At 43.4% G+C, this 25,343-nt stretch overlaps 1 protein-coding gene across 8 annotated transcripts in view; it reads left to right on the forward strand.

Moving 5' to 3' along the window:
- LOC112234756 (leucine-rich repeat and calponin homology domain-containing protein 1-like) overlaps positions 1-25,343 on the forward strand; it is a 97,166-nt gene that overhangs the window by 52,317 nt on the left and 19,506 nt on the right. For 2 of the 8 annotated variants that reach the window (XM_024389561.2, XM_024403049.2), the window contains exons 4-16: positions 79-184; positions 1,925-2,061; positions 3,801-3,931; positions 9,187-9,274; positions 9,930-10,035; positions 13,192-13,322; positions 17,054-17,121; positions 17,752-17,832; positions 18,640-18,717; positions 18,814-18,856; positions 20,768-20,884; positions 23,553-23,631; positions 24,781-24,897. In XM_024389561.2, coding sequence (XP_024245329.1) covers positions 79-184; positions 1,925-2,061; positions 3,801-3,931; positions 9,187-9,274; positions 9,930-10,035; positions 13,192-13,322; positions 17,054-17,121; positions 17,752-17,832; positions 18,640-18,717; positions 18,814-18,856; positions 20,768-20,884; positions 23,553-23,631; positions 24,781-24,897 — 1,282 coding nt within the window. The remainder of the gene's footprint in view (positions 1-78; positions 185-1,924; positions 2,062-3,800; positions 3,932-9,186; positions 9,275-9,929; positions 10,036-13,191; positions 13,323-17,053; positions 17,122-17,751; positions 17,833-18,639; positions 18,718-18,813; positions 18,857-20,767; positions 20,885-23,552; positions 23,632-24,780; positions 24,898-25,343) is intronic. The other 6 variants (XM_024389565.2, XM_024389568.2, XM_024389564.2 and 3 more) reach the window with 5 other exon arrangements.

Genomic DNA, 25,343 nt, shown 5'->3' on the forward strand with positions numbered 1-25,343 from the left:
GGACTAGAACAAAATCCTGCACATGCACCAGAAAGTGATATGTGTTTGAGTTAACGCTGTGCGTTGTGCCCCCTACAGGATGTGAGCTGTAATGAGATCACTGCTCTGCCCCGTCACATCGGCCGACTCAAGGCCCTCCGAGAACTCAACGTCCGCAGGAACCTGCTCTGTGTCCTTCCTGAAGGTGAGTTTAACCTCTGTTCACAAGAGTTTAACCTCTTGTGAACAGGAAAACGTCCACATGTGCATCTAGGAAACATCAATCTACTCCATGCTGTATTGCAAGCCCAGCCAAATAAGAGCCAGACAGAGCTACAATAACTGTATCTGTGTCTAAGATGTCTATGATCCAGTCTCCTGGTATGTCTCATGGCCCAGGGGTATTGAGCAGTACTAGTCTTTGTGAGTTGAGATGTCTAGCAGAGCAGTGTTTCCCAACTCCAGTCCTCAAGTACCTCCAACAGCACACACTTTTGTTGTAGCCCTCAGAAAATGTGTGCTCATTGAGAGCTTGATGATAGGTTGACAAGTTGAATCAGGTGTGCCTGACCGGGGCTACAACAAAAAGGTGTGCTGTTGGGGTACTGGAGGACTGGAGTTGGGAAACACTGCTATAGAATAAAATACGTATATGTGACAGGAGAGCTCTCTAAGTTCCAGAGATGTCGCCCGTCGTCTGTCAGAACCTGGCAACCTCTCATTGTCTGAATGGTGGACGAGTATTATTCTGAACATTCTTCCTACATATTTTCCCCGGTTGCGTCTCTGTAGTAGATTTACAGTCGGTGATTTCTGATCATGCTGCAGATGCTCCATCTATCCTCTCTGGGTTTGATTGATGAGCCTGGATCTGGCCAGGTGGCTCGACTCCCATGGGTGGAGGACAGGAGTGGAGACAGGGGATTGGAGCCCTGGGGAGGATGGGGGATGTTGGGAAATAGAGTTTTAGATTGTGTGTTGAACTTTTGGGGCATCACTGCTTAAATGTATTTTGGAGAGACCCCCTTCCTGGGCCACCAAGGCACAAAATTATTGTAGTCGACCTGCCAAAAAATGTTTATTTGTTTTTTTGTTGTTGTTACCTATACAGTTGGTGATATGGATGCTGAAAATATTGTTGAGATTTCTCCCTTTTTATACTGAATGATGGTAAAAAAAAATCCCCCATAGAAGTTATTCTAAGGGATGACCTTGAGAGACTTTCTCATTTCAGCTAATTAAGAGAAGTAGTGTACTCTGCTGGTTTGTTTTAAAAATAATATTTGGGGCTCTCCTTCATGGCCTCCCAGCTAAGATTATCTCTGTCGTCTCAGAGGGATTTTAATTATAAAAGGTTGTCAGAGAGATAAAGTCATAATTGTTTTGCTTGAATTACGACCTCTTGGGGAATGTGTTGCTGGCACAGAATTGCTGAGACTCTCTCGCTCTGTCTTTGTTACTATTTCTCTGTTACTCTTTCTCACTCTCTGTCATTGACCTCTCACTGTCTATTTTCTCTATCTGATTTCAGGAATACTTTATCCCATTTTTCCCATAAAATGCATGTGATACGACAAAGCTACACCAGTTACACCCAGCCTAATAAATGTTATTTATTTTATCAGTATTTTCCTATGTAAGTCTGTGGTTTTCTTCTGTTTCCTAACAATGTCTCTTCTCTCATATTGACTGGGTCATAGTGGTTTGTGCTGAGCTTAGCGCCTAGGATACGTTCCTCCAGTTTATTTTTAACTTTTGGCAAGGTCCACGTTAGCTGAACTTTGGCAGTGAGGGAGTCTTGAAGTATCAGGGCTGCCTCTGCTGGGCTCTGGGTTTCTAGTGGGGAAAAGTTCTGTCTGATGATCCCAGTGCACAAACACACACACATGCACACACACACATCAATTACTCCTCTAACTCTAGGGCCTGTGTGTTCGTCCCTCAGACTTGGCGGAGCTTCCCCTGGTGAAATTGGACTTTTCCTGTAACAAGGTGTCTACCATCCCAGTGAGCTACAGGAAGATGGCCCAGCTCCAGAACCTACAGCTGGAGAACAACCCCTTACAGAGCCCCCCTGCACAGGTCGGTCTGGGGCTACGACTGTCTCCACAGCTTGGCATGACATACGGAGCAATGGAATATACACTGCTCAAAAAAATAAAGGGAACACTAAAATAACACATCCTAGATCTGAATGAATGAAATATTCTTATTAAATACTTTTTTTTACACAGTTGAATGTGCTGACACCAAAATCACACAAAAATTACCAATGGAAATCAAATTTATCAACTCATGGAGGTCTGGATTTGGAGTCACACTCAAAATTAAAGTGGAAAAGCACACTACAGGCTGATCCAACTTTGATGTAATGTCCTTAAAACAAGTCAAAATGGGGCTCAGTAGTGTGTGTGGCCTCCACGTGCCTGTATGACCTCCCTACAACGCCTGGGAATGCTCCTGATGAGGTGGCGGATGGTCTCCTGAGGGATCTCCTCCCAGACCTGGACTAAAGCATCCGCCAACTCCTGGACAGTCTGTGGTGCAACGTGGCGTTGGTGGATGGAGCGAGACATGATGTCCCAGATGTGCTCAATTGAATTCAGGTCTGGGGAACGGGCGGACCAGTCCATAGCATCAATGCCTTCCTCTTGCAGGAACTGCTGACACACTCCAGCCACATGAGGTCTAGCATTGTCTTGCATTAGGAGGAACCCAGGGCCAACCGCACCAGCATATGGTCTCACAAGGGGTCTGGGGATCTCATTTCGGTACCTAATGGCAGTCAGGCTACCTCTGCGAGCACATGGAGGGCTGTGCGGCCCCCCAAAGACATGCCACCCCACACCATGACTGACCCACCGCCAAACCGGTCATGCTGAAGGATGTTTCAGGCAGCAGAACGTTCTCCACGGCGTCTCCAGACTGTCACGTCTGTCACATGTGCTCAGTGTGAACCTGCTTTCATCTGTGAAGAGCACAGGGCGCCCGTGGCGAATTTGCCAATCTTTGTGTTCTCTAGCAAATGCCAAACGTCCTGCACGGTGTTGGGCTGTAAGCACAACCCCCACCTGTGGACGTCGGGCCCTCATACCACCCTCATGGAGTCTGTTTCTGACCGTTTGCACATTTGTGGCCTGCTGGAGGTCATTTTGCAGGGCTCTGGCAGTGCTCCTCCTGCTCCTCCTTGCACAAAGGCGGAGGTAGCGTTCCTGCTGCTGGGTTGTTGCCCTCCTACGGCCTCCTCCACGTCTCCTGATGTACTGGCCTGTCTCCTGGTAGCGCCTCCATGCTCTGGACACTACGCTGACAGACACAGCAAACCTTGCCACAGCTCGTATTGATGTGCCATCCTGGATGAGCTGCACTACCTGAGCCACTTGTGTGGGTTGTAGACTCCGTCTCATGCTACCACTAGAGTGAAAGCACCGCCAGCATTTAAAAGTGACCAAAACATCAGCCAGGAAGCATAGGAACTGAGAAGTGGTCTGTGGTCCCCACCTGCAGAACCACTCCTTTATTGGGGGTGTCTTGCTAATTGCCTATAATTTCCACCTGTTGTCTATTCCATTTCCCCAACAGCATGTGAAATTTATTGTCAATCAGTGTTGCTTCCTAAGTGGACAGTTTGATTTCACAGAAGTGTGATTGACTTGGAGTTACATTGTATTGTTTAAGTGTTCCCTTTATTTTTTTGAGCAGTGTAGCATTCATCATAGGGCATGTCTCTGTGTGTTCTGTTTTTGCTATTTGTGTACCTTCTACTTTTGTATCTGTCATCTACTTGCTCTAAATTCACCCATTGATGATCTGTTTTCTAGATCTGCATGAAAGGCAAAGTTCACATATTTAAGTACCTGAGCATCGAGGCATGTCGAAGTGACAAGATGCCTGATTCTCTCTACCTGCCTGTCATGGAGCGCCTCAGCCTATCACGACCCGCCACCGGCAGGTGAGTTGCTATGCCAACCCTAACAGAGGCAACTGTTAGTTCTAGGTTGGTTCAAAAGCCTGCACACACTTTGGCTCTCCAGGACCACTGTTTTACCACTGTGTATTGTGCCAGATTCTTCATCAGACCTGGGTTCAAATACTATTTCAAGTGTCTCAATTACTTTCATATACATTTGAATTAAGTATTCAGATATATTTTATTTGAAAAGACAGGTAGTTGAACATTTTAATGTATTTGGAAATGCACTTCGAAAATCTATTGAAATACTAAAATACACTGACGCATATACACTCCCATGCATTTAACCCAGGTGTTTAAAAATAGTATTTGAAATAAGTATTTGAAAATTCTGTCAAATACCATTTGTCAGACTATTTGGTTTTTACAAATAACCATTCAACTAACCATGAACTAATACACTAAATATTGCAACCAATATAATGTTATATTTATGGGGGATACAACAATCGCAGTTCTGCAGATTTTGCTGAAGAAAGAAACAGAATCATTAGATCATTTGTTTTGGTACTGTCCATATGTAGGTTGTTTTTGGTCGCAGGTTCAGGAATGGCGGAAGAATTGCAACATTTACCCGGAGCTAACTCTGCAAATAGCACTGCTGTGTGATTTTAAAAAGTCATAATCAATCGATTAATAATATAATAATACTCTTAGCAAAAAATGTTTATCTTTAATGTACAATATGTATAATCTATGAGATTGGGTTCAGAAAGTTCAGAACTTTTGTGAAACATCACAGCACAGTTGAAAAATATATGGCAAATAGAAATCAAAACTCGATGGTCTTCAGAGATAAATGGGAGGGTTTGAAAAGATAACAATTGTAAACTATACTGTGTCAGTAAAATGTATATAGTATGTATAAGCTGGAAGTAGAAGATTAGATGACTAAGAGTTGTTGTGCATTAGTTTACTCCAATTAGGGGATGGATGGTAGGGTTAGGGGAAAATAATAAATGAAAATATATATAAAGAATTTATAGCACAAGTCAAAGGTTTGGACACAGCTACTCATTCTAGGGTTTCTCTTAATTTTTTACTATTTTCTACATTGTAGAATAATAGTGAAGACATCAAAACTATGAAGTAACACACATGGAATCATGTAGTAACCAAAAAAGTGTTAAACAAATCAAAATATATTGTATATTTGAGATTCTTCATAGTAGCCACCCTTTGCCTTGATGATAGCTTTGCACGCTCTTGGCATTCTCTCAACCAGCTTCACCTGGAACGGTTTTCCAACAGTCTTCAAGGAGTTCCCACATCTGCTGAGCACTTGTTGGCTGCATTAACTTTACTCTGCAGTCCAACTCATCCTAAACTATCTCAATTGGATTGAGTTCGGGTGATTGGGGAGGCCAGGTCATCTGATGCAGCACTCCATCACTCTCCATCTTGGTAAAAAATAGCCCTTACACAGCCTGGAGGTGTGTTGGGTCATTGTCCTGTTGAAAAACTAATGATAGTCCCACTAAGCGAAAATGAGATGGGATGGCGTATCGCTGCAGAATGCTGTGGTTGCCATGCTGGTTAAATGTGCCCTGAATTCTAAATAAATTAAATCCTGAATCACACAGTCTCCTCTGAACAGCTAATGTTGAGATGTGTCTGTTACTTGAACTCTGTGAAGCATTTATTTGGGTCTGAGGTACGGTTAAATCTAATGAACTTATCCTCTGCAGCAGAGGTAACTCTGGGTCTTTCTTTCCTGTGGTGGTCCTCATGAGAGCCAGTTTCATCATAGCGTTTGATGGTTTTTGCGATCTTGTCTCATCTCCCCAACGGGCTCGGGAGGAGAAGGTCGAGTCATGCGTCCATCGAAACATGATCCGCCAAACCGCTCTTCTTAACATCCGTCCAATTAACCCGGAAGCCAGCCGCACCAATGTGTCAGAGGAAACACTGTGTTCATCTGACGACCGCAGTCAGCCTGCAGGCGCCCGGCCTATCACAAGGAGTCACTAGAGCGTGATGAACCAAGTAAAGCCCCACCCAGACAAACCCTCCCCTAACCTGGTCGATGCTGGGCCAATTGTGCGCCGCCCTACGGGTCTCCAAATCACGGCCGGTTGTGATACAGCCCGGGATCGAACTCGGTTGTGTAGTGACGTCTCAGACAGCTGCACTACTCGGGAGGCCCCGCAAGTTTATATATATTTTATAAACTGAAATTTCACATTTACATAAGTATTCAGACCCTTTACTCAGAATTTTGTTGAAGCACCTTTGGCAGCGATTACAGCCTTGAGTCTTCTTGGGTATGACGCTACAAGCTTGGCACACCTGTATTTGGGGAGTTTCTCCCATTCTTCTCTGCAGATCCTCTCAAGCTTTGTCAGGTTGGATGGGGAGCATCGCTGCACAGCTATTTTCAGGTATCTCAAGAGATGTTTGATTGGGTTCAAGTCCGGGCTCTGGCTGGGCCACTCAAGGACATTCAGAGACTTGTCCTAAAGCTACTCCTGCATTGTCTTGGCTGTGTGCTTAGGGTCATTGTCCTGTTGGAAGTTGAACCTTCACCCCAGTCTGAGGTCCTGAGCACTCTGGAGCAGGTTTTCATCAAGGATCTCTCTGTACTTTGCTCCGTTAATCTTTCCCTCGATCCTGACTAGTCTCCCAGTCCCTGCCACTGAAAAACATCCCCACAGCATGACGCTGCCACTACCATGCTTCACTGTGGGGATGGTGCCAGGTTTCCTCCAGAAACCTGACACTTGGCATTCAGGCCAAAGAGTTCTTGGTTTCAATCTTGGTTTCATCAGACCAGAGAATCTTGTTTTTCATGGTCTGAGAGTCATTAGGTGCCCTTTGGCAAACTCCAAGCGGGCTGTCATGTGCCTTTTTACTGAGGAGTGCCTTTTTACACACTATCATAAAGGCCTGATTGGTGGAGTGCTGCGGAGATGGTTGTCCTTCTGGAAGGTTTTCCCATCTCCACAGAGGAACTCTGGAGCTCATTCAGAGTGACCATCAGGTTCTTGGTCACCTCCCTGACCAAGGTGCTTCTCCCCAGTTTGGCCGGGTGGCCAGCTCTTGGAAGAGTCTTGGTGGTTCCAAACGTCTTCTATTTAAGAATTATGGAGGCCACTGTGTTCTTGGGGACCTTCAATGGTGCAGACATTTTTTGGTACCCTTCGCCAGGTCTGTGCCTCAACACAATCCTGTCTTGGAGCACTATGGACAATTCCTTTGACCTCATGGCTTGGTTTTTGCTCTGACATGCACTGTGAACTGTGTGACCTTATATAGACAGATGTGTGCATTTCCAAATCATGCCCAATGAGTTGAATTTACCACAGATGGACTCCAATCGATTTGTAGAAACATTTCAAGGATGATCAATGAAAACACGATGCAACTGAGCTCAATTTTGAGTGTCATCGGAAAGGGTCTGAATACTTATGTAAATAAGTTTACATTTTTTATAAATTTGCAAACATTTCTAAAAACCTGTTTTTGCTTTGTTATTATGGTATTGTGTGTAGATTGATGAAGAAAAGTTATTTAATCAATTTTAGAATAAAGCTGTAATGTAACAAAATGTGGAAAAGGGAGGTGGTCTGAATACTTTCCGAATGCACTGTATATTTTATATATATATGGTATATATTTACAAAAAAATATATGGGGGATTGGAAATGATACAGACAATTACATTGATGGAAGCTGATCTGCCCCCTAAAAAAGACAAAATCATTAAAAAATTTACAAAAAAATAAATAATAATAATTACCATTCAAATACTCAAATAAAGGTACTTGTTTTGGGCTGTGTATTTGAAAATACTCCAAGACACAGAAAAAAGTATTTTAAATACCAGATACTCAAATACAAATGTATTTGAACCCAGGTCTGTTTTCCATTTTAGTTCTGTGGCTGAGCCTTCCTCTCTGTGTGTATGAGAGTGTTTTGCAGGGAGGGAGGATCTTATGTTCTGTAATGTGCCTACTGAGGTATACAGAACTGCCTACAAGATGCCTGACCGTTGTTTTCAAGGTAATCTTCTCATGTTCACATACGCTGATTTATGGACGTCTATATCTGAGTTGCATCCGGTTTACACGGACCAACATCACATGCGCACTAGCATTCAGCGTGCACAGGGAGCAGCTTGAGCAGCGACGACGACATCACATCATCCAAATGCATGGCAGACATTGGATGAATATAAAATGTTAATATCTTCGGCTGTGAGTGATGGAAATGTTTTTTGCCTCATGACAATTATTTGAATAATTCAATTGATGTTTTGTGTACAAAGGTGATTATTACAAAGGTCTTATTAGGAATTTTCATATCTCACTTCTCTTTGTGGCCATCAATGGAAGTTGTCTTTCTGGGCTGGGCATCAGTTAAATTGCAGTACCGAAGCAAGACTGTAGGAGCAGTCGAAACCGTGCCTCTAGACTGGAAACCTGGGCCCTTGAATGTTCCCTTTTAATGCCTGCCCCCACCCCTATAACCCACCCCACTGCAACGCGTGGGCAGGAAAATGGTTCCTTTTGTCCGGGAGAGCTTAGAGACTCACATTCACATCCCTCTCACATACACACACTCATGGCAATAGAGGAAAAGAGCAGTGGAACTATTTATAATACAGCCATAGAGAGACCCACAGTACAGGAACCCAACAGACTTGTCCAGTGTTCCAGTAGAACTACATTCACATGGACTCTCTTATGACTGGTGTATTGAATGATGATAATGATTGAGAAGGTGTGAGGCCAGAATGGTATAGATATGAATGAAGATAAGGACAGATATGCCATATGCTTCACAGTGATCAGTGAACATGCTCCCTAGGGATGCAAATGTAGGTGGCCTAGAATCAACGAGACGTGTGGGAGTGGGTATGGGGGTGTGTGTGTGTGTGTGTGTGTGTGTGTGTGTGTGTGTGTGCGTGCGTGTGCATTTGTGTGTGTGAGAAGTGTATCTCAGACCACATCACCGTTCATTTGTCTGGAGACTCCGTTAGTAGATCACTTCCCTTGAAGGTAGCTTCCGTGTGTGTGTGTGAGAGAGAGTTTATGAGAGCATCTGAGTGTGTGTGAGAGAGAGCGAGAGAAAAAGAGAGAGTGACAGTCCTGCTGTGTCTGTTTGATCGGAGCGATTAGACGCTGCTATCTGTCATTTTCTCCTCTTTCCTCTCTCCTCCGCGTGCCTTTTTACCTCCTAACCCTGACCGTCCCATAATCCTTCTCTCTCACCCCTCACCCCTCTCTTCTCAGCACGGAGGACATTGACCAGAATAAGAAACAGGACACTGACTCAGGAGTTGGCAGCGATAACGGGGACAAGAGACTGTCTGCCACCGAGGTAGGATGAAGGGGGTGTTTGTGTGTGTGTGTTCACTTGCATGCATGCACATGCTTACACTCATGCATGCATATACTGTATGTGTGTAACATATGCATTGTGTATTCTACAGTATGCATTCTCAAACAAAAAACAATTGTTTTTTTTTTGTTTTGCATCATAAGTTGAATGTTTAGAAATGGACATTAATGTAAAGTTATACAAGAAAGAACATCAGCCTGGTGATGTTGAATAGTCACCAGATCTTCAAAGCCGTTCTGGACTCAGTTGAGCACACAGCCACAGCCGGATATCTTTCTATCATTTGTTCGTTTTTTTGAATTATTTTTTTATATACGCATGTTCACCATGACATCACTGTGTTTTGTGGTGATCAAAGTAATGAATAAGATGGATATTGTCAGGTATGACACGACAGTTCTCTACAACGATACGTTTGGGGTGTGTTGTTGAAGATAACGCAATTATGAGTGTCTGTTCAGCAGTATGTTGCACTTTGATGTCTGAAATCTTTTTTTGTAGCTGAAACATTTGTCTTATTCTGAATGAAATACATACGGTTGCATTGTAGCAGTTGTAGAGATGCTTTGATTTGGTTTCTGGAACAGAAATGTTTGCTGGTGTTTCTGGTAACTGAGCTGTGTGGATGTTTCAGCCTTCAGATGAGGACAGCTTGAGTCTCAATGTCCCCATGTCCCACATCACAGAGGAGGAGGGGCTAAGCAAAGACGACTCCAGCGAACACATCAGCACTCTAACAGGTACCCCCCCCCCAACCCACGAACACACACTTTTTTTGACACCACACTCCACAAAGCAAGTCCTGCAAGCTCTAGCTTTATCTTATCTTGATTATTGTCCAGTCATATGGTCAAGTGCTGCAAAGAAAGAGCTAGTTAAGCTGCAACTGACCAAGAACAGAGCGGCACGTCTTCCTGTTCATTGTAATCAGAGGGCTGATATGGCTGAGAGTTGAGGAAAGACTTGACTATGTCACTTCTTGTTTTTATAAGAAACATTAATGTGTTGGAAATTCCAAATTGTTTGCATAGTCAACTTACACAAAGTACTCACACACACACTTACCCCACCAGACATGCCACCATGGGTCCAGAACAAATTCATGAAAATGTACAGTAATATACAGAGCCATGAGTGCATGGAATTCCCTTCCATCTTATAAATCACAAGTGAACAGCAAACCTGGTTTCAAAAAACAAATAAAGCAACACCTCACAGCACAAAGCCTCTCCCACGTGACCTACTTGTTATATGTACTGACATGTATTTGTAACTGATAGATGTGCACAAAATGAAAGTAACCAAATAACCACTGAATGATTCCTAGTCCAACATATGACTAGACACTCAGTGTGGATATCTCAACCCCAGCTTGAAAATGAGTAACCGTCCAGCCCTGATAACAGCCCCTCCTGACTGGGAGAAGGGGCCAGCTAGCAGGGCTACCTGTGTGTGAGGCACAATTTCTGTCTCTCCGGATGCCAGACATCGTCAGGTTGGGATAACACAGTAACACAGCCCAGACAGATTCTGTAGAGAGGCCTCTGGTTTATGACCCTATCTGCCACCAGAGGAAACAGAGGATAGAAACATGGTCACTGTTGCGCTAAAGAGAGGAAGTGGGATAAAAGAGATGTTTCCGGATCCTTCATGGTGTCTCTCTATGTGGCTCAGTGGGTCGTTTTTCCTTATTGTTGTTTTTGAGAGGGATGGAGGGAGCTCTGGGGGAGTGTTGACTCTGGCTAAACTCTGAGGAGTGTGTGTGGTGGGGACAGGGAATAAAGATATACACCAGTAAGGCTATGTCAGCACACCCAGGGAGTAGTCTGGGGTGGGTCACTGATAGGCTGGCGGTCCTCAGACTGGGTGGGAATGGCTTTGAAAGTGAAGGTGGAGTATGTCGTAAGAATATCACAATGTGTGTGTTAAACGGCAGGCTAAATCAGACTGACTTAGATAAGAGGAGTTGGGGTTCGTCACCTTTTAGTCCCTAAATCCTCTAATGGATTGAAAGACAAGGGCCTGATACAAAAAGGTTGGATTCATCCATACTGTAAAATAAAGTAGTGGACAGCAGAATACAGCTACCTCTATCCAGAGCTGTCAGAGTATCTGGGCTGTTATATTAGCAGAGCTCGGATGGATTCTCTATAGACCTTCACTCCCGGACCAGAAGACTGGTTATTAATAGACCACCTCGAACTCTCTCAATCATGTCAGAGAGTGGCAGGCAGAGAGTGGCAGGCAGAGAGTGAGAGGCAAGGTGGCAGAGAGTGAGAGGCAGAGACTGAGAGGCAGAGACTGAGAGGCAGAGAGTGAGGCAGAGAGTGGCAGGCAGAGAGTGAGTGGCAGAGAGGCAGCAGAAAATAGAGGGAGATTGTACAGATTCTCTCTGTAGGTTTCTAGACCATGAGTTAAATCCTACAGCAGAACTCTGATAAACCCAAATTATAAAAAAGACAACAAAAAATGATATACAGTACCAGTCAAAAGTTTGGACACACCTACTCATTCCAGGGTTTTTCTGTATTTTTACAATTTTCTACAAATGTTAAACTGTTCCTAGGCCATCATTGTAAATAATAATTTGTTCTTAACTGACTTGCCCGGTTAAATAAATGAAATAAACAAAAAGTTGTTAAAAGTTAATTTGTGGAATTTCTTTCCTTCTTGATGCTTTTGAGCCAATCAGTTGTGTTGTGACAAGATAGGGGTGGTATACAGAAGATAGCCCTATTTGGTTAATACCAAATCCATATTATGGAAATAACAGCTCAAATAAAGAACCTTGGGGGTTTTGTGGTATACGTCAGCACAATAACTGTTTGGCGGAAGCTTCATGAAATGGGTTTCTGTGGTCGAGCAGTTGCACACAATCCTAAGGTAGATCACCATGTGGAATGCCAAGCGTCAGCTGGATGGTGTAAAGCTCACTGCCATTGGACTCTGTAGCAGTGGAAATGCATTCTCTGGAGAGATGAATCGTACTTCACCATCTGGCAGTCCAACGGACGAATCTGGATTTGGCGGAAAACGCTACCTGCCCGAATGCATAATGCCAATAGTGAAGTTTGGTGGAGGAGGAATAATGGTCTGGGGCTGTTTTTCATGGTTCGGGCTAGGCCCCTTAGTTCCAGTGAAGGGATATCTATAGGGATATCTATATCAATGACATTCTAGACGATTGTGTGCTTCTAACTTTGTGGCAACAGTTTGGGGAAGGCCCTTTCCGTTTCAGCATGACAATGTCCCCGTGGGATGAATTGGAATGCCAACTGTGAGCCAGGCCTAATTGCCCAACATCAGGGCCCGACCTCACTAATGCTCTTGTGGCTGAATGGAAGCAAGTCCCCGCAGCAATGTTCCAACATCTAGTGGAAAGTCTTCCCAGAAGAGTGGAGGCTGTTATAGCAGCAATAAGGGGACCAACTCCATATTAATGACCATGATTTTGAAATGAGATGTTCGACGAGCAGGTGTCCACATACTTTTGGGAATGTAATGTACCATGGCTACGGGCTGTTCTTATGCATGGCGCAACATGGAGTAGCCGTGTACCACAAACCCCCAAGGTGCTTTATTTCTATTATAAACTGGTTAGCAAAGTAATTAGAGCAGTAAAAAAAACTGTTTGTTTTTTTTGTCATACCCATGGTATTTCCTCGGATTTCAGCCAATCAGCATTCAGGTCTCGAACCACCCAGTTTATAATTTTATATAGAGCACAGAGGTTGTAATGTTGTTCTAACCAAATCCCACAAACAAGCGATCAGACACAATATTGGAATTGGTCATTGTATATATGCTACTGTGTCTCCATACAGTAAATGCCTTTGAAATGTGACATTCTCTGACCTGACCTCTAACTTCTGACCTTAATGTCTGTCCCCCTGTAGCGGACCCCCACGGGGACGGGGTGCAACTGATAGAGGAAAGCCCAACAGAGGCCCTGAAAGACCTGAAGGAACAGTTAGGCTACAGAGACTCCTCTTCTGCTCTCAGCAACCGCTTCCGCAGCTACATCAAGGCAAGGGCCTCTCTCTCTCTGTCTCTCAGTCTCACTCACTCACTCACTGAAAGACTTGGTTTAAAGTGACTTAGGCGAGCAACGTGCTGAATTCACCCATTTGGACATTTAGGGTTAACTATGCCTTTAATAACTGATCTTTCTGAGCTGAATCCATTATTTGCTGCACTCTTAGAAAAAAGGGTTCCAAAAGGGTTATTTGGCTGTCCTCATAGGATGGTTCCAGGTAGAACTCTATTTGGTTCCATGTGGAACCCTCTGTGGTAAGGGTTCGAGATGGAACGCAAAAGAGTTCTACCTGGAACCAAAAATGGTTCTTCAAATGTTCTCCTATGGGGACATCCGAAGAAACCTTTTAGGTTCTAGATAGCTACACTCTTGGGAAAAAAAGGTGCTGTCTCGGCTGACTCTGGAGCTGTTACTAAGGGAATAATGCACCCTGTTATACAGTGCCTTGCGAAAGTATTCGGCCCCCTTGAACTTTGCGACCTTTTGCCACATTTCAGGCTTCAAACATAAAGATATAAAACTGTATTTTTTTGTGAAGAATCAACAACAAGTGGGACACAATCATGAAGTGGAACGACATTTATTGGATATTTCAAACTTTTTCAACAAATCAAAAACTGACAAATTGGGCAGGCAAAATTATTCAGCCCCTTTACTTTCAGTGCAGCAAACTCTCTCCAGAAGTTCAGTGAGGATCTCTGAATGATCCAATGTTGACCTAAATGACTAATGATGATAAATACAATCCACCTGTGTGTAATCAAGTCTCCGTATAAATGCACCTGCACTGTGATAGTCTCAGAGGTCCGTTAAAAGCGCAGAGAGCATCATGAAGAACAAGGAACACACCAGGCAGGTCCGAGATACTGTTGTGAAGAAGTTTAAAGCCGGATTTGGATACAAAAAGATTTCCCAAGCTTTAAACATCCCAAGGAGCACTGTGCAAGCGATAATATTGAAATGGAAGGAGTATCAGACCACTGCAAATCTACCAAGACCTGGCCGTCCCTCTAAACTTTCAGCTCGAACAAGGAGAAGACTGATCAGAGATGCAGCCAAGAGGCCCATGATCACTCTGGATGAACTGCAGAGATCTACAGCTGAGGTGGGAGACTCTGTCCATAGGACAACAATCAGTCGTATATTGCACAAATCTGGCCTTTATGGAAGAGTGGCAAGAAGAAAAACATTTCTTAAAGATATCCATAAAAAGTGTTGTTTAAAGTTTGCCACAAGCCACTTGGGAGACACACCAAACATGTGGAAGAAGGTGCTCTGGTCAGATGAAACCAAAATTGAACTTTTTGGCAACAATGCAAAACGTTATGTTTGGCGTAAAAGCAACACAGCTCATCACCCTGAACACACCATCCCCACTGTCAAACATGGTGGTGGCAGCATCATGGTTTGGGCCTGCTTTTCTTCAGCAGGGACAGGGAAGATGGTTAAAATTGATGGGAAGATGGATGGAGCCAAATACAGGACCATTCTGGAAGAAAACCTGATGGAGTCTGCAAAAGACCTGAGACTGGGACGGAGATTTGTCGTCCAACAAGACAATGATCCAAAACATAAAGCAAAATCTACAATGGAATGGTTCAAAAATAAACATATCCAGGTGTTAGAATGGCCAAGTCAAAGTCCAGACCTGAATCCAATCGAGAATCTGTGGAAAGAACTGAAAACTGCTGTTCACAAATGCTCTCCATCCAACCTCACTGAGCTCGAGCTGTTTTGCAAGGAGGAATGGGAAAAATGTCAGTCTCTCGATGTGCAAAACTGATAGAGACATACCCCAAGCGACTTACAGCTGTAATCGCAGCAAAAGGTGGCGCTACAAAGTATTAACTTAAGGGGGCTGAATAATTTTGCATGCCCAATTTTTCAGTTTTTGATTTGTTAAAAAAGTTTGAAATATCCAATAAATGTCGTTCCACTTCATGATTGTGTCCCACTTGTTGTTGATTCTTCACAAAAAAATACAGTTTTATATCTTTATGTTTGAAGCCTGAAATGTGGCAAAAGGTCACAAAGTTCAAGGGGGGCGAATACTTTTGCAAGGCACTGTACATTACAGTATAACGTCCATTAAGGCTGTCTGTATTGGGAAAGATTCATAGGGAAATGGCTGTGCTGTAAATAATGAAAGAGTTTGTGTTTTTAACAAAAGGAAAAGGGAAATTCCATGCCAGAGTAGCCCAGGATAACCCATTCTCCCTCTTTTATTCTCTGTCTATCAATTCAATTTAATTCAAAGGGCTTTATTGGTATGGGAAACATATGTTTACATTTGCTAAATCAAGTGAAATAGATAATAAACAAAAGTTAAATAAACAATCAGAAATTAACAGTAAACATTACACTCCCAAAAGTTCCAAAGGAATAGAGACATTTCAAATGTCATATTATGGCTATATACAGTGTTGTACTGATGTGTAGATAGTTAAAGTACAAAATGGAAAATAATAAACATAAATATGGGTTGTATTTACAATGGTTTTCTTCACTGGTTTCCCTTTTCTTGTGGCAACAGGTCACAAATATTGCTGCTGTGATGGCACACTGGTATTTCACCTAATACAGTACATATGGGAGTTTATCAAAATTGGATTTGTTCTCAAATTCTTTAATCTGAGGGAAATATGTTTCTTTATGGTCAAACATTTGGCAGGAGGTTAAGGAAGTGCAGCTCAGTTTCTACCTCAATTTGTGGGCAGTGTGCACATAGCCTGTCTTTTCTTGAGAACCAGGTCTGCCTATGGCGGCCTCTCTCAATGGCAAGACTAATTTCACTGAGTCTGTACATAGTCAAAGCGTTCCTTAGTTTTAAGTCAGTCCCAGTGGTCAGGTATTCTGCCACTGTGTACTCTCTGTTTAGGGCCAAATAGCATTCTAGTTTGCTCTGTTTTTAGGGTGAATTCTTTCCAATGTGTCAAGTAATTATCTTTTTGTTTTCTCATGATTTGGTTGGGTTTAATTGTGTTGCTGTCCTGGGGCTCTGTCGAGTCTGTTTGTGTTTGTGAACAGAGCCCCAGGACCAGCTTGCTTAGGGGACTCTTCTCCTGTAGGTGATGGCTCTGCTATGGAAGGGTTTATAATTAGCGGTTATTCTGCTCTACATTGTTTGGTGTTTTATTTGGAGGGTTTTTGTTACAGAATTCTGCATTCACAGTCTGTTTGGTATTTGTCCCATTTTGTGAATTTTTGGTTGGTGAGCAGACCCCAGACCTCACAACCATAAAGGGCAATGGCTTCTATAACTGATTACAGTATTTTTAGCCAGATCCTAATTGGGATGTAAAAATGTATGTACCTTTTAATGGAGTAGAAGGCCCTTCTTGCCTTGTCTCAGATCGGTCACAGCTTTATGGAAGTTACCTGTGGTGCTGATGTTTAGGCCTATCCCTCTCTATCTCTCCTTGTCTCTCTTTCTCTCTCCACCTGTCCCTCCCCTGCTGCCCCATGTGTGTGTGACAGTGAAAGGCAGGGTGGTATAATATCCAACCCCATGTGGAGTGTGTCAGCAGATCTTTAAGGGAGGAAGGGAGGGAGGCACACTGGCCTGCTTATACACTCTCACTCACTAGGAAACATTTAAGTGAACCGCAGCCAATCGCTGGCTTGTTCTCAGGATCATGTGACTTGACTGCAGCTGGTGCTGATGTCGCGCGCGCACGCGTATGTGTAACTCGGTGTGTATGTGTGTGTTCCTGCTCGTGCAGGGACGGACGCCAGACTACGACGAGCCCCTCAGGATAGAGGAAGACACACACTGGGCCTCTGAACAGACGTGAGTATCCCTCCATCCATCCGCCTTTCATCTGTCTTTTTCTCCTCCCTCCCTCTGTCCACTGTAGTGGGTGTGTCTCTGTGTGTCTCTTTCTGTCCCCTCTATCATTCTCTATCGCTCTCTGTGCTATAAGATGTTTTTCCTCTTTATACTGTATGCTTCTATGGGCAGTACTCTTTGCCCATCTGTATTAAAGTTGATTGATGTACACTGTCAGCTCTTTACTGTTGGCTAGTTTTGAAACGTCTTTGGTGACTTTTGAGAAGCTGTGCTCCTCCTAAGTTGTTTTTGGCTCTTCTATACTGTGGTTGTTGTTTTCTTAGGTGAAAGATAGAGACCCACACACTGTCGAACAGGAGAATGTGGCCCAAAAAGAGGCTTGGGATTGAGAAATATGCTCTTTATTTAAACAAACTGTCACCATACTATTTTCTTGACACAGCAAAGCTATGTGTGTTCTGCTACATATCACACCACGTGTATTGTTTGTGCCTTTATCTATACCAGGGCGACATTAGGTTAGCATTTCAATTTTTTTAATGCATGATGTATTCAAAAGCATTTTTTATTGATGAAACACAGTTCTGAATTGTAAACAAGATGACTCACTTCCTGTTTCCTTTCCCGTAGGTCAAAGGTCACAGAAGGAACGCACATTGCCATGATCAACCAGCTGAAGGAGGCTGTAGAGCTACTACAAGACCCTAACAGGTGGGCTCTGTTACGATTCTGTTATAATGCTTGTTATAGCTGGTTATAATACTATTACACCTTTCTCACTTTTACTATCATGCTGGCATATCATGCTGGCCTTATTTAATAATCATTGTTATCAGCATGTTCAGGATCATTTTCAAGGTGAAATTGGTCATTGCTATGATCATCTTAAGGATTGTTATCGTCATAAGCAGATCTCTATGTGAAGTAACATTGGAAAGTTGCATTGTAAACTTTGGAGTACTGTTGTCCCTAATGAGTCAGAGGTTACATTTCTGACCTAAACAAGTAAATCCCCAAACCCAACAGATGGCTGATTGTCATATTATGCAGAGAGAGGCAGTCAAAATCTCCCACACAGCCCAACACTAACTCTGCAGAATATATTATCCACCATGCATCCTCTAAACATATTTCAGGTCAATGTTGTGAGGAATTGTGGGTGAAATGTCCCACTTGGCCATATCAGAATGTTGTCACTGTAGCTACCACAATGTCTTTGTGTATTTTTGTTGTTGTTGTTGAGTCAGAGCCCACTCATTGTCACACACACTGTCCCACATCCTGCTCCCTCCTGCTCTGCCACATGTATATGGTAGCAATAATAAGGCATTTGGCTGTCTTACCTGGTTCTGTGAAAATATAGTTCAGTACAGGGACTGGAATGACTCCAGGGCTGGCTCACTGGAGGTAAAAGACACTCGTTGGGCATTGAGCTGTGAGGATCTGTGTAGTTGTCTGACCTCCCTACTCTCTGTCTGGCTCTTTCTTTCTCACTCTTTCTACTCTCTCTGCTCTCAGAGTGAGTATGGAAACAGAGGACCTATCTGGAGTTCAGCTTTACCCTGTTGAGATGGTCATGGTGGAAGACTCTCTCAAGTAAGACTGTGTGTCTGTGTGTCTGTGTATGCGCGCATTGCGTGCACACATGAGTTAATTCTTACTCTCTCTCTGTCCCTCTCTCTCTCACTACAGTGGCCAAGACAGTGACGGCAGTGAAGAACAAACCACACCCAAGGTGAGACTCGCATATTTAGTTTTACTGCATAATGTACACACCTTGAATGCATTTGGAAAGTATTCAGACCCCTTGACTTTTTCCACATTTTGTTATGTTACAGCCTTATTCTGAAATGGATTAAATTGTTTTTTCCCCCTCATCAATCTACAAACAATACCCCATAATGACATCACAATACCCCATAATGACAAAACAAAAACACGTTTTTAGAAATGTCAACAAATGTAGTAAAAATAAATAACATAAATATCACATTTACATAGGTATTCCGACCTTTTACTCTGTACATCGTTTAAGCACCTTTGACAGTGATTACAATCTTGAGTCTTCTTGGGTATGACGTAACAAGCTTGGCACACCTGTATTTGGGGAGTTTTTCCCATTGCTCTCTGCAGGTCCTGTCAAGGTCTGTCAGGTTGGATGGGGAGCGTCGCTGCACAACTATTTTCAGGTCTCTCCAGAGATGTTAGATTGGGTTCATGTCCGGGCTCTGGCTGGGCCACTCAAGCCACTCCTACGTTGTCTTGGCTGTGTGCTTTGGGTCGTTGTCCTGTTGAAAGGTGAACCTTTGGCCCAGTCGGAGGTCCTGAGCGCCTTGGAGCAGGTTTTCATCAAGGATCTCTCTGTACTTTGCTCTGTTCATCTTTCTCTCGATCCTGACTAGTCTCACAGTCCCTTCCGCTGAAAAACATCCCCACAGCATGATGCTGCCACCACCATGCTTCACCGTAGGGATGGTGCCAGGTTTCCTCCAGACGTGGCACTTGGCCAAAGAGTTCAATCTTAGTTTCATCAGACCAGAGAATTTTGCCTCTCATGGTCTGAGAGTCCTTTTACTGAGGAGTGGCTTCTGTCTGGCCGCCACACTGCCATAAAGGCCAGATTGGTGGAGTGCTGCAGAGATGGTTGTCCTTCTGGAAGGTTTTCCCATCTCCACAGAGGAACTCTGGAGCTCTGTCAGAGAGACCATCGGGTTTTTGGTAACTCCCTGACCAAGGCCCTTCCCCCCCGATTGCACAGTTTGGCCCGGTGGCCAGCTCTAGGAAGAGTCTTGGTGGTTCCAAACTTCTTCCATTTAAGAATGATGGAGGCCCCTGGGTTTTTGGTGCAGACATTTTTTGGTACCCTTCCCCAGATATGTGCCTCGACACAATCCTGTCTCGGAGCTTTACGGACAATTCCTTCGACCTCATGGCTTGGTTTTTGCTCTGACATGCACTGTCAACTGTGGGACCTTTTATATAGAAAGGTGTGTGCCTTTCCAAATCAAGTCCATTTACCACAGGTGGACTCTAATAAAGTTGTAGAAAAATCTCAAGGATGATCAATGGAAACAGATGCACCTGAGCTCAATTTGGAGTCTCATAGCAAAGGGTCTGAATACTTATGTAAATAAGGTATTTCTGTTTATTTTATTTTATTTGCAATAATTTATTCTGTATTCGCGTCGTCATTATGGGGTATTGTGTGTAGCTTGATGAGGATTCTTTAAAAAAAAAATCTATTTTAGACCTATACTGCATGACCTCTGACTATGACCATTGTGTGAGTATGTGCCCCATCTGGGTGTGTCTGACGGTGTCAAACTAAAATATATCAGCATCTGTGTTACAGACTAAGACCCCTCTCCTGAGTTGGTGTGTGTTTAGTCTCCCTCCCTGAGCATGCAGCAATGCACGTCCTATTCCTGTCTGCTGTAATATAGCTCTGCTGCTCATTGGTAATTGGATATTGTTAAGATGACTTGTTTGTAGTATAACTTATTTGAGTTGTGGTGAATGTTGTTTTGGAGCTGTATTAGAGTGTAAGTTTGTCTCCTTTGTAGAGTATAATTCTTTCTGGAAGTAAAGATTGAATTGGTGTGGTAAATGTACAAATAAGTTCCACTGGTTGGTATGTTCTATCTAGTGGGACACTCCCGATGGAGGCTTTGAGTTCCAGAAGAAACGAGAGTTGATTCTAGAGCGGGCCAGGCTGGAGGCCCAGCTTGCATACCAACAATATGAGACACATATGTCCAACCAGGTAACCCTAGTAACAAGCAATGGGTGGCCACGCACCCTCAGGCTTACCAGCCAATCCCTTCCTCTGACTCCCCTCATCTAGTGTCGGTGTGTTTGTGTGTGTGTGTGTGTGTGTGTGTGTGTGTGTGTGTGTGTGTGTGTGTGTGTGTGTGTGTGTGTGTGTGTGTGTGTGTGTGTGTGTGTGTGTGTGTGTGTGTGTGTGTGTGTGTGTGTGTTTGTGTGTGGTCACTAATGCCCTTGACCACTGGTCCCAAGTCAGTTTTTGTGTGAAGTGTTACAGTTCCAAAGAGGGCTACAGTAGGGGTAAGCTCATCCTAGATATGTGGTTAAGTGCATTAGAGGTTGAATCCTAACTCAAGATCCGTGCGTAATTGAGTTTCTGCAAAAATATGCCATTGACTTCAATGCAAGATTGCATGAACGTTTACTTGCATCAAGTTAGGATTCAGCACTATGTGACCAGTAGGTGTGCTGGTGTGACCTCTATCCTGCTACCTAGCTAGCCAACCCATTACCTTTTAGACCTGTGTGTCGGTCTGCTGTTTTGCATATCTGTAACTTTGTTTGTACCTTTGTTTACGCTTATAGAGGTACAATAGATGAAGGGAATTATTTGAAGCAGGTGCTTGTATGTGTTGTGTTGATGTTTTTGTTGTGTGTGTGTGAGATTTTGTTTTGTGAAGTGTGTAGCATGTTTCTATAGTTTGCCGTATGTGAAGTTGACCAATAGTTTACAAACAAACACCCCGACCCAGTTTGGGTCAATACCATGGAATCTGTTGCACAGATACAGTCTCCGGCTAATGTTTGGTCCTGAGCTTCAGAGCAAGACAGGGATTGGCTCACACTTTATAGGCCTAACCAAATGCTTTTGAACTTTAAAAGTTGGTTTAATTTCTTTAAAAAGCTCTAGCCAGAGGGTTGAAAACCCTATAGTGGAAACACACCAGGACCAAGGAAGAAGGAACAACAGCATAGCACATAGCAAGGAGAAGACATTAGCTGTGTTTCAATACTCATAATAACCATACTATTTGTGACGTAAATTGAGTATGTAGTTTGTTTATTGGACATATTATGGATATAGTTAGTATGCCAAAAGTTCCCAAAATATGACTTGTACAAGCAGTGGACACTTTTTCTGTGCTTTTAGAGCCCATAATGCAATTATTCAGAAAATGGGCGTGGTTTCACAACTTTTCAGATTTGAAGAAAATGGCGGAAAATATGCAGCTGAAGTCTAACGAGAGCTGATACAAATTCATTGCTTTAGCTAATAATGACAAATTTTAAGAAAATGTTGAGCAATGTAATAAAGTAATGACTTTTCAAATAAGTTACTTTACATGTTATTTTGGATGACAATTTGTTAGCTACTCTAGCCTTACGAACCACATAGCATATCATTACAGCAGTTGCTTGTATGTACCAGTATGTTAGCTAGCTACCTAACGTTAGTTGGCTACTAATACATCAAACTTGCCAGTATATGGACTATATGCTATCTAACTTACTGCCCAACGTTTATTGACTTGATTATTCATGTAATTCTTAGCTTAGCTAAGTTGTTGTGCGTTCTTAATGGATATTGTTAATGAAGTCGTAAGATGTCTAGCGAGTCATTTGTTATGGTAACAAGCTAGCAAGAAGTTGCATAGCAACAGCATCAACTTCCGGTAGACAGGCAATGCACTAGTACGCTCAACTGAAAGGATACCGTTCGTTTACAGTATGCTAAAATTAACTTATTGTATATGCCCATTAAGTTTGTAGTATACAGTATGTTAGGGCTGCAGGTAGCCTAGTGGTTAGAGCGTTGGTCTAGTAACTGAAAGGTTGCAAGATCGAATCCCCGAGCTGACAAGGTAAAAATCTGTCGTTCTGCCCCTGAACAAAGCAGTTAACCCACTGTTCCTAGGCCGTCATTGAAAATAAGAATCTGTTCTTAACTGACTTGCCTAGTTAAATAAAGGTAAAATAAATAATAATAATATGTTAGTATGGGTATTCGAACACAGCTATTGTCTGGCAATTCTTTCAAAATCTTCAACAATGCTCTAGCGTTGTCACAGAGAGACAAGGCCCACTATTGGGGACAGGGCACACATCCAACACTGACCACTTGAAGAGAGCACTGTTACCACATAGCAACACCATATCCAATACCATCTACATGGCCATAGAAACAGTGACCTCAGCACAATCAAGCTAGAGGACAACTGGCCATAGCAGTCTATCTGGGTGAGGGTCAGAGAGAAAGGGACAGGGTGAGTTATGATCTAGTTAAGCCATCTCAGAGGTCATCTGTAGTGTTACATAGTCATTGTATAGGACACCAATCTGAATCCTGCACAAACATGATCTTCATACACAGTGCTCACACACTGTGCAGGATTCAGATTGGTGTCCTATACAATGACTATGTAACACTACAGATGACCTCTGAGATGGCTTAACTAGATCATAACTCACCCTGTCCCTTTCTCTCTGACCCTCACCCAGATAGACTGCTATGGCCAGTTGTCCTCTAGCTTACAGTGCTCACACACATACACCACCAGCTGTCTTGTCCCCAGTAGACCTAGATAATGTGTGTGTTGTTTAAGTGTGCTCTCAGGAGAAGAGGGTTCCTAACCTTTATGCGTGTACTCCCTTTGACTCTCTACCAGGGAGAAGACAGAGTTCCAGGCAGCGGTACCACGTTTACCAATCCTCCCACCCCTCCCTTCGGGTTGAAGCCCCGCTCAGGTGAGTGCAGGCTGGGCATGGCATGCTATAGGGGTGGGTGATGGCGGGTACCCCTCTATAGTCTCCATAATCAATACCCACACCCCGATACAACTTTTATTGTGTTATACCATTAACCCAAAGGAAAAAAGACATGGGTTCAGTTCCTCCAATAGTCAAGAGTCAATCCCCCCCAAAAGTCACAATCCCACCCCAAAATTCACAACTTCTAATGAGGCACATAATATCTCATTAACACCCTCTGTCCCCAAAATAATCATCAGCAGCAGCAGTTGGGTCATGCTGTAGAGGCTACCGACCCAGTCCTGACTAACATGCAATGCTCCCACAATGTTTCTGTAACGCTGTGTGAACATGGCCCAGAGAGAAAGTGATGTGTGTTTGCTGAGAATACGTGGGTGTGAGTACTCTGCACCCAATCCCAAAGAGTGGCTATGGAGGAAGAGGATACAAACACACATTCAGTCTCTTCCTTCTTTGAGTTAAATAACTGACGGACTGGTTAACTACATCCTATGGAATAGAGCCGGTCCACAGACTCTGGGTTGAGAAAAACAATGTCTCTACAATCCTTTGCGAATCCTGTCTGGTACTCCTCATGGTCAGATGGCTTTGGGTGCAGGTTCACTGAAATGACTCTAGCGTCTGATGTTCACTGCTTGTAGAATTAGAGTTAGCATCCATCGAGCTAGTAGCTACATACAGTACGTTACTACTGTAGTGTGTGAAATGTAGCTTTACCTGCTAACATTAACAGCATGTCATGAAATCTGTATTGTGAAATGGCACTAATATTGATTTATTTTTTTATCTTTGTTTTGTGTTTTTTTTCTTCTCTCATTTCATTTGTTTCTTCCTTTCCTTTCCTCCCCCTCACCTTTACTCCCTTTCTATCTTTCTACCAACTGCTGCATGACCTCTCACACCAATTCTCACTCCAATCACATCCCTTTATCTAACCCAATCTGCCTTTGCATGCGATTGTCAACTGCCGCTGCCTGTTTCGTTCCCTTCTGTTTTAAAATTCAAACCAATTTTTTCGGGGACTTTTTCTGGTGTCTCGTGTTTTTGGGGTGTGGTTTTGGAATGGACCTGTCTTCTTCTACTTGCCCCCCTTGCACCACACCACCCCTCCCCCGCTACCTCTAGCCCCTGCCTCACTGCCCTGCTCGCCCCAGCCCTGTTTCCGCCCCCTCCTCACACAGGCCCTGTCCGTCGATAAAGACACTCCCCCTAGACCAGGCGATGGAGTCATGCACACCAGTGGTAGGTCATTCCTTTCGACTATTCGGCCAATCGGAGGCCTCGATAACAAAACAACTCGACAGAGTCTCAGATGTTTGCAAACAATGTGCATTTGTGTGACTTAAATTTCTCTCCCTCTTTTTCTCACTGTTTCCTTTTTTTATTTTGTTTTGTATGTTTTTCCTCTCTTTCTATCTATCACACACTCGCTGTGATCTTTCGTCTCTAATCTGTCTATCCCTCGTTCCAAGCCATGGGGGTGTGTGTGATGAAAGTGTGCAGTGTACTTTTGCGGTCACATCTGTGCCTTGGACCACATGTTTGGGTTGTTTTGATGACTCCGCTCCCTGACTGTGTTTTACACCATGGCCAAACCGGATGCGTGCGATCGTACGCAAATTGATTTTGTCCCCCGACACCAAACGTGATTACAACATGCAGGTTGAAATTTCAAAACAAACTGAAGT

Source organism: Oncorhynchus tshawytscha, linkage group LG26, assembly GCF_018296145.1.
Source record: "Oncorhynchus tshawytscha isolate Ot180627B linkage group LG26, Otsh_v2.0, whole genome shotgun sequence".
Taxonomy (NCBI): domain Eukaryota; kingdom Metazoa; phylum Chordata; class Actinopteri; order Salmoniformes; family Salmonidae; genus Oncorhynchus; species Oncorhynchus tshawytscha.